This window comes from Spodoptera frugiperda, chromosome 27, assembly GCF_023101765.2.
Source record: "Spodoptera frugiperda isolate SF20-4 chromosome 27, AGI-APGP_CSIRO_Sfru_2.0, whole genome shotgun sequence".
NCBI classification, from domain to species: domain Eukaryota; kingdom Metazoa; phylum Arthropoda; class Insecta; order Lepidoptera; family Noctuidae; genus Spodoptera; species Spodoptera frugiperda.
Window position 1 is genome coordinate 8,240,165 of NC_064238.1, and position 12,895 is coordinate 8,253,059.

A 12,895-nucleotide genomic window follows, 5' to 3' on the forward strand; every position below is an offset into this window, starting at 1 on the left:
TTCACAATAAACTTAATAATTGCAAACTTAACTATATTAATTACTTATTAAACTCGTACCACCATAAAACATTGAGTTCGGTACATTGAAAAATAGGTTTTACCTGAAATTATACCGTGCTGCTACCACTAGATATTTGCAATACAAAAACATTGTTAAACTTCACCACCTCCTGTGACTTGCACCACACCGGGCGGAAGCTCGCAGAACGCTTCGATGGGTTTAACCGTCTAACTATCGGCAATCCTTTACTAGTGCAAGCCTTTCACGCGCGATAGACCAGAAATATTATTAATATTGTCAAATATTTTGGCGGCTCGCACAATGCACCCTTTATCCCCTATCCCCAATTAGGCTCAAGAGAATATTGTCGCTAAACTTTCTGAAGATTTATCGCTTGTCCTGGATTAAAACATTTATTGTGAGTGAATAGAATAGGGGCACAAGTAAAAAAGTTGTCTGATATCCATTACAAAGATATTTTGTTAGTTGTTAGGAGCCGTGGCGGGCTAGCGGACAACGAACCGCTAAGTACGTGTCCGCGCTACAAGGCCGTTCTTACATAATTTTGTATAATGGCCGAAGAATAATAACAATCAATACCTACTGAGATGTCTGGCTGGAAATAAATGATCTGTCTCCGATATCTTCGGAGAGGTTTTTCGTGAAGGTGTGATAATGAGTGCGTATTAAGTATTGTACTCATGCCTAGAACTGAGTTGGTTATAAGTAAGTTGTCTATATCTTGGATTTGATTATTTTTATATGAAATCCTGGTTTAAATTATGGGGAAGAATAGAAGACATCAATAACGGAACTGTATAGAATAAGTGATGTACAAAAGGGTACACAGTACACCTCTACCAATTGTTTTAGGGAGTGGCAGATTATTAGGCAATGATATAGAAATTATTTTAAAAAGAAACATCTTTTCAAATTCAATACTTAATTCGACGGAAATATAAGAGAATATAGAGAACGCTAATAAAACGAAAATATGTTGGTCAATAATTTTCTCGGTGTTGCTTAATATTTATTTTTAATAAAACGTTGCCCCACTCTAGGATTTCCACCTGTATCGTGGGTGCGTTTACAAACATACAATTTTACATACACATGACACTCAGACCAGAAATAATAATATGTGGATGACACAAAGAGTTGTTTTGCGCAAGAATCGAACTCGAGACACATTGCACGGCAGCCAGTTGCCCAACCTCTACGCCCACGGTGCCGTGTTCGTATGAAAATTGAGATTCAGAACACTATCACATGAATATTAAAACTAACTCAACTTAAGCATACAATTGTCGACAAAAAGAGTTCTAAGTACATACCACCACGAAATAACATCGACAAAAATGCGAGCAACGCGACGGGGCACCACACTAATACCGTACATTATTGTTATGTTACTCAATTGTTAGCTTTTTACGTCAATGTCCACGTCAGACGTCAGCCGGTGGAATCTGGACACAAATACTGTCCATTAATACACGTCAAGTAGTGAGATACTGAACTAAGATCACATCATTAATATTGAGCAGTGACTACAAGTAGGCGGCAGAGGATAAATTTCATGGAGGGCTTGCTTTTACCCTTTACGACTGGCAATCTATTTGTCAGAGAAAAGAAAACACATTGAAGAAAGTTGAGAAAGGAATCGGACCGTTTGGATCTCTAGCGACCTAATTGTGTCCCTAATGTAGTTACCACGTGCGTTATGCTCTGTAACGATGGCGATTTTATGCCTGTCCTTACACTACAATGGTGAGGTAACGATATCATTTCACTGCGTAACTCTGAAGGTTTCATTATTGAGGAAGTCATGTCTTATTTTGAATCACATAACACTTTTGTTAAGGGGGGTCATCCAATTTGCTGCCGCGAGGCTAGAGGTAATGTCAGACTCTTACTGACTAAAAACCACCTCGTTGCTACTTCTGTTTTTGGAGCCGTAATCAGTAACCTGCTAGGCAGTCCGCAACACCAGATCGGCATCATATCACACAACACAGAGAAAAACTATCGTTCACTTTTATCCTACAACGATATGTCTTATAAAACACCACGCCTTTTATTTCCTAAAGGGTAGAAAGAAGTACACATATAAAGCTGCATTACCACTGACATATTTCACTGACATATTTCACTGGTAATCTATTTTTTAGAAAACAGAAAACACATTGAGTCTAATTGTGAAAAGAATCGGATCATTTTAGATTCCTTGCTGGCTCATGAAGATAACTACAGATAATATTTTGTTTGCTGTGTGTAGTTAAACCTGTACACCTAAAAAAACTCACACCTTAATTCTTTTCAAAATAACACTCTTGTACATAATCTATCAATCATAATGAAGACTATATGGTGTAAGATGTCTAAAATAAAGTTCTCCAGTTTATTTATCAATTTCGATATTATCATGTTTACATAGGACCCATTGGAAATCTCATGAACAACGTAAAACATAGGATCTTTACAATGCAAGCAAAAGCATGGACTTATCATAAAGCTGAAAAAAAAAATCCATTCAGGTGAAATTTTAACTGCACATACACTAAATAATATTTGCGCAGGTATATGGAACTGCAAACTATCCTTTACTGTAATAAATTATACATATAAACTGTCCACTCACAATGCGCGCGCGCAAGCTCGGTACAAAGCGAAGCTGCTTCGGTCAACCCATTAGCGCGCGCGCTGCGGGGGCTCATGATCACTTTGCTCACTTTAATTTATGTACTTTGTGCCATTGTCCGGCAACAAAGCATGCGTTTTATAGCATTCGGCTGCCGGACACCCAGATTAACATCTATGCTCGGTATCGCCTTTCTCTCGTTTTGTGCAACACACAATAGACATAACCGGGCAGCACCTGGCTATAATGGCTTCAACGTAGTGAATATCGCAAAAAACCCGCATACAAGCTTAATTTTAAAAAATAATTATTAGATAAATAAATAACAAGAATGGTGCTTTTGTTAACATTTGTATTTCGACTCTTAATATATTAAATTCAATTTTATACAACTGACACCATGATAGAGTCTAACTAAACACCTAAAATACGTGTGTCCGAATGCATTATTTAAGTAAACTGACATTACAATTAAGGCTGTCTCTATGATTAATATTATTTAAAATGTAATATAATAATTAGAATAAAAAATGACGCATCCTAATTAAAACATCAAAATGGAATGTGAAAAGAATAAAATCCCTAAAACCATCTACAAGTATCGTCATTATGGCAAGCAAAGAAAAGAGGTTACTCATTTTCTATCCTCATGTCTCCATCATCGGCAACGGTGTTCCGTGGACCATTCAGAAGTTCCCCATGAACCCTAACACGATACACGCAAGTATACACAGAGTTACCCCAGTTCGTCAGGATCCTTATTTTCACGAGATTGTGCCCCTTAGGCGACGGGAACAACACCTCAAAGTACTGGATAGGCTTCCCATCCTTGTCATACTCAAAACTCCCGTAATCATGAGGGTACGGGTCATAGCGTTTCTCTAGACCTTCGACTTGAAAGAGACGTGGAGCTGATGATATTTCTCTGCAAAATAAGTAAAAAGAAAATAATATAAATACGAATAGATATATTCGGAATTTTGTAGAAATTATGGCCGTTGATGTAGACGTTCTGGCGTTAAGACTAAGCGTGAAAAACCCGACCGATTCCCCAACTATCCTTAATTTCCTAACCTCCAAAAGGCCGGTAACGCACTTGTAACGCTTCTGGTGGTTCGCCTTCGTGGTGTCTATGGGCAGCGGCGATTGCTTATAATCAGGTGATCCGTAAGCTCGTTTACCGGCTTATTACATGCAAAAAAATAAGATCACGCGTTGTAAGGACGCTTCAGCAAGGTGGAATCATGTCAACCACAAAGTAAGTAAGTAACGGTTGGTAACAAACAGCAAGGAATCAAGTTCTATGCAGAGAAGCCTATGTTAGCAGTATACAGTAGCGGGATGTTGATGGTAAAGTTACACTAATTTGATGCTTCTTACAAGTATAAAATTATAGTACGTCTAAGACGTTTTATTGCTGAATAATTCCTTTTATCATCAGGTTGCCCACTGCTGGGTATAAGACTTTACTTGTTTCTGTTATATTATATGTGCAAAAACAACAACTTACCTCGTCGGTGCAATATGAGGTGGTATATGCTCGATGCTGATGCCGGTTATTCGCACGGTGCCAAGCAGACGTATCGTGGCCTCTCCCCTGGAGCCCTTGAATGCCCAACACTCTCCTGGCAGTACACCTGGCCTGATTATAGCCCTGGCGCCCAGACATTCGCGGCACATCCAAGAAGTCAGTACGTGGAGGGCCCAGCCGACTGGTGACTCGTATATGACGTGTTCCACAGTGTCTCCCGTATCCAACACTCGCGCCCCGGCTGACTCCAGCGCATAGTCTGCTAACTGTTGACCAAATTGCAGATCTTACAAACTTTCTCAATCAAATTGCCCCTAAACAAATAACTAAAAAGCACATACTACCTACAATCGGTTCTAGTTGTTGCTGTAGATATCCAGAAAGTCTGATAATGTTTTAGGGAACAGAGAGTAAAGTTCCCTAAGAAAAGGAGGATCCTCCGACCAGGCGAGGTGATCAGCCTGGCGGGCTTTCTGCCCAACTGTTGTTCGTTGGGATTTTCTATCCGTGTTATTTCGCATGTAAACTTCATATGTGCGATGCAGGATATTTATGACGTCATCCGTTGATTTGCTCATCGATAGTCTATGTGCGACTTCTGTCATCTGTCAACTGTCACTTGTCAATGTGTCGCCACAATGTCAAAATCGAAACCAAATTTATTTTAATTTGTATATTTGAAATTTGACTTACACAGAAAAAACTCCAATGATTATTTGGCTCAAAGCTCATACATAGCAAAAAACAAAATCTTAGAATGGAAAAAAATATCGAAGAGCAACAAAACCAAAACGGAAGCACGTGTAAAATAAAATATATGGAGATGATTGACAAAGATGTAGCAGACACAAACAGTGGCTATCCGGGGTAGTGGCTGAGTGGCACACATGTGGCAAGGGGTAACTTATACAACCTGCGCACAATGGTAGTAATGACATATTAACTAACTTTCAGTATACAGGTCCACAACTAACAAAGTTAGACTATTTGACTTTGACGTTCAAAAGTACCCGCCCGCTCTATTTGAAACAAATAATTTTGATTTTGACTTTGACTTGACTAGTCTGAAATACCAGCCTTACCCATTCACATCCCGACTAGCACTTTCAATAGTTCGTTCATTCGGGTTCGATTTAAATGATTATGTTTTTTTCGTGTCTCAAAATTCTCAATAAGCACCGAGTCGGAAATCACGCATGATACCTGTGTGCCAATAGGCTTTGGGGAATAAATTAATCGATATATGTTATGCAAGGGCCTTTTTTCTAATTTTATGTGGTATTACTTAATGCACGTAGTTCACCTGTCTATCAAAATCTGGTGCGTCTCCCATCTGTCTGTTCCGGAGTCGCAGCACAGGGTCGACCAGTGCATCCTTGGCCCGGCCAGCCGCCGCAGCCACAGCGGGCAGCACTGATGTGATACGCTCCATCTCACTCTGCAGCCTCTCATGCTTGCGGTTTACCTGTATTAAAATCAGAAGGAGTAATACATTATACTCGATGGCAGGTTAACTACAAAACAAGAGTAGCATTTTCAGAAGGAAGTTGCCTTACTCTAACTTTCTTCTCTGTTGTGAATGCATTCACAATACTCTCCCGACACCACAATTTGTGAATCACACAAACAATTGAGCCGTGCGGGATATAGAACCCGCAATAGTTTTCGCAGCAGCTACCACAGCGCAATCCATGTAGTCAACTATATCATAATTTAAATCCTTTTTCAATTATTACCAGTTCATATTCGATAGAGTTATGTTGTCATTTTCCGACAACTTTACATTCCATCACATAACAATTAAATAATACGTCAACTCACAAAAACTAACCAACCCATACTTTAAAATTCAGACTACTAACGCCATCTGAGGTCAATTGTCACACTAAAATAGTTTTCGTAGCACCTTCGTAGCTCTAGCGTAGCACTATAAAATAGTGCGTAGCAAGAGGGATGCGCACGCCATCTACCTTGTAAAACGTGAACTATCGACGTCCTTGAAGAGCTTTTCATATAAAAAGCTCGATAGATTGGTACTGTAGTAAAGTTCCGTATTTATTGGAATGTTTATTGGAAGTTTAATTTAATTATTTCTGAATAATAAGGTATACATTATTTGAAAACTATACTTGCTAGTCCTCTTCTGCATATTTTTGTTATGGAACGTACCTACCGTAAAACGGGGTGACAGATACAGAAGGCGGGTGAATAAATGTTGGGGAAATGTTCTAACATCTATTCACCTCATTCCTGTATCTATTTACACTTTGAATTCTATTTACCCCGTACGGTACTTATGTTCCTTTTTTTCAAGGGGGAAAATCATCCAATGATTTCACCCGTCTTGGGCGAGCCAAGAGGGAGTGTCAGACTCTTACTGACTAAAAACCACCCCGTTCCTACTCTGGCTGGCGCTAATAAATAAAGAGCTATTTTCATATTAGCACTCTTTCCTAAAACTAACATATAATGCAAAACATGGATAAATGAACAACCTCAGATAGTCCTCTGGTGAGCTGCATAACAACATATTTGATGTCAGTGAAGTCTCCGTCCAGGGTTTCTTGTGTGGGACCCCAGAAATATGCGTAGACATGTAGGCCCAGCAACAACGACAGTGCAATACACACGAAAGATCGGAACACGTGTCGGAAGCACCCTTCTTGCCTGCATCCATGATCCATTAATTATTTTGCTATTCAAATAACAATTTTAAATCTAGACTTCTGGTGACACAGTGATAATAATATATGGTTTCTGTGGCTTATCTAATTAGTCGTTTCTAGTATAATGATTAATATGTTTAATTATAAAATAACAAAGTATACTGGCTTTTATAATGTTGAATTATTTGACACTGACAATATCATAGTGAATTGTAGATTGTAGCTGATAGCAAACTATATTACAGAATGTTCTTTAAAGTACTTTAGAAGAAGTTTTTATACTTTGAACCACATTGAACTTGGTTTGAACATCAAATCAGTAATAACAAAATAATAATCCACATGGCGGTCATTACAAATTAATTACACAAACTAGGCCCCAAAACAATCTAATCTTCGCCTTAATAATCCTATATAAGGTTTTAAGGTGATATAAAGACAAAACACAGGTTTAGGATTTTATGTCGTATATTAATACAAAATGGCTAAAACAGCAGATTGTTACATAATTCGTAACCACAAAATAATGTAGGTACATACATCAGTATATTTGAGACAAATTTATAGTACATACTTGCAACATAGTACTAAAGGAATAAATTATACTATAAAAGTATTAAAGTGGTGCCTAGAATTGCACTTTCTAATACTTTGAACCGAATTTTAATGAAAACCAGACATAAAGTCAGTAATAATTTGAAAACTATTATGATAAAACATTTTAATCCCATGCAAATCTAGGCACCATGATCACAAGTTATGTAAGAATCTGCAGTAAATGAGTTTACGCTTTCTGGTTCTGGGTGGCGTATTCGATTTGTGCGGCGGCCACGGACTTCATAGCTTCGTGTGCGGACTGTACGTTGCCGCGCCACGCCAGCAACACGTCGCGCAACTGTTGCCACTGCGCGCGACCGAACGTGCGGTGCATCGTACTCGACACGCGCACCACTCGCTCATTCTGGTCCATACGCGCGCGCACCAAACGGGTCTTCAACACTGGAAACAGTTACCATTTGTTAAATAAATTACATTTTTTATGTCATTAATCCTTCAGAACACTGAGCCCTTGCATCCATTTGGATTGAAAGAAGTTAAATATCAAAATATATAATCATTGTAAACATTTATAATTAGAAATTACCTTCAATGATGAATGCTTCAACATCTTTCTCCTCAATTTGGAGTTCAGAAATGATCTCATCATAGCTGAGTTCAGGGTTGACCTCAGCCATTTGCATGAAGGACAATATCCTCATTTTCTTAACATTTTGTTCATGATCTAAGCCTGAAATTAAATCACATTTTTTCTTAATAAACAATGTTATTATTATACAATATGTTTGGATCCATTGGATCAGTAAAAAGATATTATGCATACCTTGAGAATGAACAAATTCCTTGTGGTTCTGGTAGAAGGTTTGATAGCTGGACAGTTTCTCTGACACGAAAATGGTGAGAAGGTCATGGATAAGTTCACCTTCCAGGAATCTTACAGGTTTGAGTGACAGGAGAGGATCCAAAAGGAATGTAGTGGGATCAGCCAGTGCAGTTGAGATACATTTGATGGCATCCTCTCTGGCGTAAGATGCATTTTCATCAGTGTATGTGCCCAGGAGTTCAATCATAACCTTTGAAGCCAGTTCACTGAAATAATAAATGTTGTCTTATTAATTTACTCCCACTTACACCTTCTGAATTGACTGTACAATTTTACATTATTACACAAGAATAGTCTTGTATTTATACATATATTACCTGTTCTGGTCTTTAAGAACTTGATGTAACAGTCTGTATAGTTTTTGCATTTGTTCATTGGTGGGAGGGCAGCCAGAGAACTCTTTCCTCAGTTGCTCAACACTGGTGAAGACCTCACGCACATAGCCAACTCGCGCCGCCAGCTCTATTACATGGTAATATACATGGTAACGGAGAGGCGAGTTGGCCTCCAAGTTGTTGTATAAGCGCCACAGTCTGAAATATTTAAGATTAATATGATATAAAACATGAGATTTGTTAAATGTTTTAAGTCATTTATACAATAATATATCTTAGCAGGCCTGTTCTTTACATAACATTCCTGAATCACTGTCACTAGACAGTGCCCATGGCCCCAGATGTCACTAGACAGTGCTATGGGCTAGTGCCCATGGCCCCAGAATTGAGTATAGTTTTTATTTTATTCTAACAAAATAGGGCACTATCTTTACACTAATTACAATATAGCCAAGACACCAAAAAACAAAAGTAGACATTGTATCTAAGCTAGATGAATGAATGCAATAAATGATTTAAGTTTAGAGTAAACTTGTGATAAATATAGTGCTCAAGTAATCTCTTAGTGAAATTCCTCTTTAAGTATAGTAAATGAAAAAATATCTAAACAGTAATAATTGATTCTATACTAAATAACAATTTAATTTTTCATGAATTTTACTAGTAAATGGTCTGCATATAAATTAGAAGGGAAACTTACGCCTGTAGTACCACCATGCCCAGCTTGGGTCCTGGTGCCTTTGACAGCCTTTGACTAAAGGCTACAATCAAATTTTCTCCTCTTTCCAGTGGGATCTGCAATGTAAATTCAAATAATATAAAATACTGACACGAAGTAATATGCATTCTCAATAACCCGTTAACTTTACGATTAGGATTTATGTAGGTAATAAAGTAAAAGGCTTACACCAAAACTATAAGTAAGTTCTTTTCCTAAGTTAAATTTAGTTCAAATAACTTGACGTGAAACTGCTTACAATGCAAGGCACTTACCGACACCATGATGGAAACAATACTGTTGAGAATAGCTTCAATCTCAGCTTCATTAGGTTCCTTGAAACAAACATCACAAACTCCCACAATTTTATGCAAGTCGTCTTCTATTCCCTTCGGAGACTTCTCTTCAGCTATCTCCGCACCAAGACTCTTGAAGTATTTTCTTAGTTCTAAAGCCTGGAACCAGGAATATTTATAAATGCATCAACATTCTAATAATTTGTTACTTTTACCGAACACGGCTAGGTTATGTTGACGTAAACTTACTTGATCTTCAAGAGATACATCCATAAAAACAGCTGGACCTTGCATTTTGATGTCTTTTTACGTGTATTCCTTTTACTTTAATTGAATCCTTCTCTGGAGGAGATAATATTAAAAAATACATGTGCCACAAGCAGTTTATGACACGGCACGGTGTTTAACAAGGGCTTCCACAGATAATGATTTTGACATTTACGATTCAATCTCATATGTTCGGTTTTTGAGGTATAGCCTCTGGTATAAACTAAGCTTTATAGTGTGAAGTATAAGTGTAAGTACAACACTAAAAACATTCACTCCCTACTCTGCAATCTATGCCCGTGTTTATGGTTCCAATCAGATTTGACATTGACATGTATACAATCTGTCAATTTAATCTCGTCAAAATTTATTTTCATTGAATGCGTTTTTATGTGACAAAAATATATAAAAAATAAACAAGTTACTTAATGACTAAAGCTTACTGTGTTAAATAGTGAGAACTACGTTTGAAATTAGTTTTTCAAAATGAGTAGTTTTCATAAAACTAGTGATTCACGTGTGACTATCAGTGGCACTAAAGTAAAAAACAGTTTGCCGATAATATCATCTGGTATTCCCTCTTTGGATCATGTAATTGGTTGGTAATCTACTATATTTTGTGCAAATAGATATAAACATCAGTAATATTTAATTCATTCGATCACTAACACGTAAATTACGATGTAAACATAACCTAAAATGTTGTTGCCAATATGTCCAATAAACACTAATTTATATTTGAATCGCTTCATGCTGTTACTGCAGTAATTAATACATATTAATTATTTTTATAGGCGGTGGTCTACCTGCAGGAAGCATATTTGTTGTTGGTTAGTATACTAATTCTAATAATTTCTTTCCAATATAACTAAAACTAATAATCAAATAATATAAATGTGATAAAAGTGCTAATAAATCGTTACTATTTTTCAGAGGAAGATGTTCTTGCTAATTATAGTAAAGTTCTCTTGAAGTATTTCTTATCAGAAGGTGTAGCTTGCAAGCACGACCTGTGCATTGCATCAGCTGATGAAGACCCAGCCAACATTGTAAGTAGCAAATAATCAGGTTATGGAATTAAGACTTTAATTATTATCTAATTTAGAGTCTTCATGATTTAAAACCTCTTCTAAAACTTATTCTTACCAGAATATTAATATTTGTAGAAGTTTCTACTATTTTATGTTTACTTCTATTAACTTCCGGACACCCAGCCAGGAAGTATAGTTATAAATTGAAATCGAACTATAAAATATTGAGTACTGTAATTTTTTTTTTCTTTGAGTAAAAATATAATATTTGTTTATTTTCAAGAAAAACTTAGTGTGTAGATAATAAGGTATATATTACGAAGACTGAAATTACTTAATCATGTAATAATTTTTTTTCAGGCCAAGGAGTTACCATTACCGACAACAATTCCACAGGACGATGAAGTCACATCAGCTGCTGGAGATGTAGATAAAATGAAGATAGCTTGGAGATATGAAGGGCTTAGCCAAGTGGAGTCCTCATTTGGTAGCAGCACCAGTTTTGGTCACCATTTTGATCTGAGCAAACACATTGACCCCAACACTATTGACAACCACAAGATACATTATTGTAAACTGGAAATTGATAGTAGAAGTACAAATGGTAAGCTAGAAAATGTTATAACATTCTTTACGACTTCAAAAAAAAATGTTCTCAGTTATATGTGTATAGTTATATGTGCGCAATTATCTCACGTTTGGCTGAACTGATTTTTATGCGGTTTTCAGTATAGTAATTTTTAGACTTAGTTATATTATATTATACTTTAGGTATATTGCCTGACTTAAAAAAAATTGAGAAAAATTGAGAAAAATTTTAACTTGTGAAGGCCTTTTTTCAAAAAGTTTTATTTAAGCAATTTATGGGTTTGAATGCAATGACCAATTTGTAATTTTCTTTAATCAGATTTAAATATTGCGAATTAATCTTGTTCCAGGTTTCAAAAACAATTTGTACCACAAATTGTTAACTACTGTTAAAGAATTAGTTTCTAAAGAAGAATATCAAAGTAGTGTTAAGAAAAACAGCAATATCTTAAGGATTGGTGTACATGCCTTGGGATCTCCAGTGTGGATGGCAAAGGACTGTGATGATGAAACCAGTGCAGCTTATGGACAAGATTTGATCAAGTTCATGTATGGTCTGAGAGTAATAGTCAGAGACACTAATGCTGTGGCATTTGTTACCATTCCAGCACATCTCTTTGATGTAAGTGACTTGTACAAAATAAATAAATAAATAAAATAATATTTTTATTCAATTTATTTGAATATAACCATTTTTAACTATAATTATTATGTGTAAATTATATAAAGATTGGTTTTTCTTTGCAGGACGATCACATAATGTCAAGGTTACTGTATTCAGTAGACAATGCAGTCAGAATAGAATCATTTGCTGGCTCTAGTAAAGAGACAAATCCAGTATACAAAGATTATCATGGACTATTCCATATAACCAAATTGTCAGCTTTGTATTCCCTTGTACCATTCGTACCGCCCAGTCTTGATCTAGCATTCAAACTAAAAAGGAAGAAGTTTGTCATAGAAAAACTGCATCTGCCTCCAGGTAATTTTCAAAAGTTTTTTTTTGTCACTAATGACATTATTTCTGATACTAAAAATTAAATATTTCCTAACATGTCAATAACTTCTCTGTAAAACTATAAAAATGTATTGTTAAATATATAAAACTAATATTTTACTACATAGATATTTTGTTTTTCTTCTAGAACTTCAAGAGACAAAGGAAAGGGAGCAAGATGACATCACAGGTGTACCAAATGTAAACTGTGGCGGTTTCAAAAAGAGAGACATTGAATTTTAATATTATAACGAAATGTATAAAATACAAATATTTTTGTAATATAATATACAGCTATGAATTGTTTTCAATGAGTGTTAATTAAAACCTTACGTAATGCCATAGTTATAATTAAACAGTAACGTTAGATGTCGCAATGCGCTC

General features: G+C 36.2%; 3 protein-coding genes across 3 annotated transcripts; 1 reads left to right on the forward strand and 2 right to left on the reverse strand.

Annotated features, from left to right (window-relative positions):
* Nucleotides 1–2,995: 2,995 nt before the first annotated feature.
* On the reverse strand, nt 2,996–7,171 carry LOC118263922 (SUN domain-containing protein 2-like). The gene is made up of 4 exons (XM_035576159.2): nt 6,668–7,171; nt 5,476–5,637; nt 4,152–4,438; nt 2,996–3,566 (listed from the first exon to the last, which is right to left on the reverse strand). The coding sequence occupies exons 1-4, from the start codon at nt 6,854–6,856 to the stop codon at nt 3,272–3,274; spliced, it is 933 nt and encodes a 310-aa protein (XP_035432052.1). The 5' UTR covers nt 6,857–7,171; the 3' UTR covers nt 2,996–3,271.
* Nucleotides 7,172–7,288: 117 nt separating this feature from the next.
* On the reverse strand, nt 7,289–10,050 carry LOC118263919 (eukaryotic translation initiation factor 3 subunit M). The gene is made up of 7 exons (XM_035576156.2): nt 9,878–10,050; nt 9,608–9,787; nt 9,315–9,409; nt 8,597–8,812; nt 8,220–8,485; nt 7,983–8,126; nt 7,289–7,837 (listed from the first exon to the last, which is right to left on the reverse strand). The coding sequence occupies exons 1-7, from the start codon at nt 9,920–9,922 to the stop codon at nt 7,623–7,625; spliced, it is 1,161 nt and encodes a 386-aa protein (XP_035432049.1). The 5' UTR covers nt 9,923–10,050; the 3' UTR covers nt 7,289–7,622.
* Nucleotides 10,051–10,226: 176 nt separating this feature from the next.
* Nucleotides 10,227–12,817, forward strand: LOC118263920 (elongator complex protein 4). Its single transcript, XM_035576157.2, has 7 exons — nt 10,227–10,493; nt 10,690–10,725; nt 10,829–10,944; nt 11,287–11,530; nt 11,865–12,136; nt 12,262–12,496; nt 12,660–12,817. Exons 1-7 carry the CDS (start codon nt 10,382–10,384, stop codon nt 12,752–12,754), a joined length of 1,110 nt encoding a protein of 369 aa, XP_035432050.2. The 5' UTR covers nt 10,227–10,381; the 3' UTR covers nt 12,755–12,817.
* Nucleotides 12,818–12,895: the final 78 nt, after the last annotated feature.

Coding starts and splice junctions, on each gene's coding strand:
- LOC118263920 (XM_035576157.2), top strand. CDS start 10,382: ATGAGTAGTTTTCATAAAACTAGTGATTCACGTGTGACTATCAGTGGC. Junction 10,945..11,286: donor ATGAAGACCCAGCCAACATT/GTAAGTAGCAAA, acceptor ATTTTTTTTCAG/GCCAAGGAGTTACCATTACC. Junction 12,497..12,659: donor AAAACTGCATCTGCCTCCAG/GTAATTTTCAAA, acceptor TTTTTCTTCTAG/AACTTCAAGAGACAAAGGAA.
- LOC118263919 (XM_035576156.2), bottom strand. CDS start 9,922: ATGCAAGGTCCAGCTGTTTTTATGGATGTATCTCTTGAAGATCAA. Junction 9,788..9,877: donor ATGTATCTCTTGAAGATCAA/GTAAGTTTACGT, acceptor TCCTGGTTCCAG/GCTTTAGAACTAAGAAAATA. Junction 8,813..9,314: donor GGCATGGTGGTACTACAGGC/GTAAGTTTCCCT, acceptor TAAATATTTCAG/ACTGTGGCGCTTATACAACA.
- LOC118263922 (XM_035576159.2), bottom strand. CDS start 6,856: ATGGATCATGGATGCAGGCAAGAAGGGTGCTTCCGACACGTGTTCCGA. Junction 5,638..6,667: donor TCACCAGAGGACTATCTGAG/GTTGTTCATTTA, acceptor ATTTTAATACAG/GTAAACCGCAAGCATGAGAG. Junction 4,439..5,475: donor CACCAGATTTTGATAGACAG/GTGAACTACGTG, acceptor TTTGGTCAACAG/TTAGCAGACTATGCGCTGGA.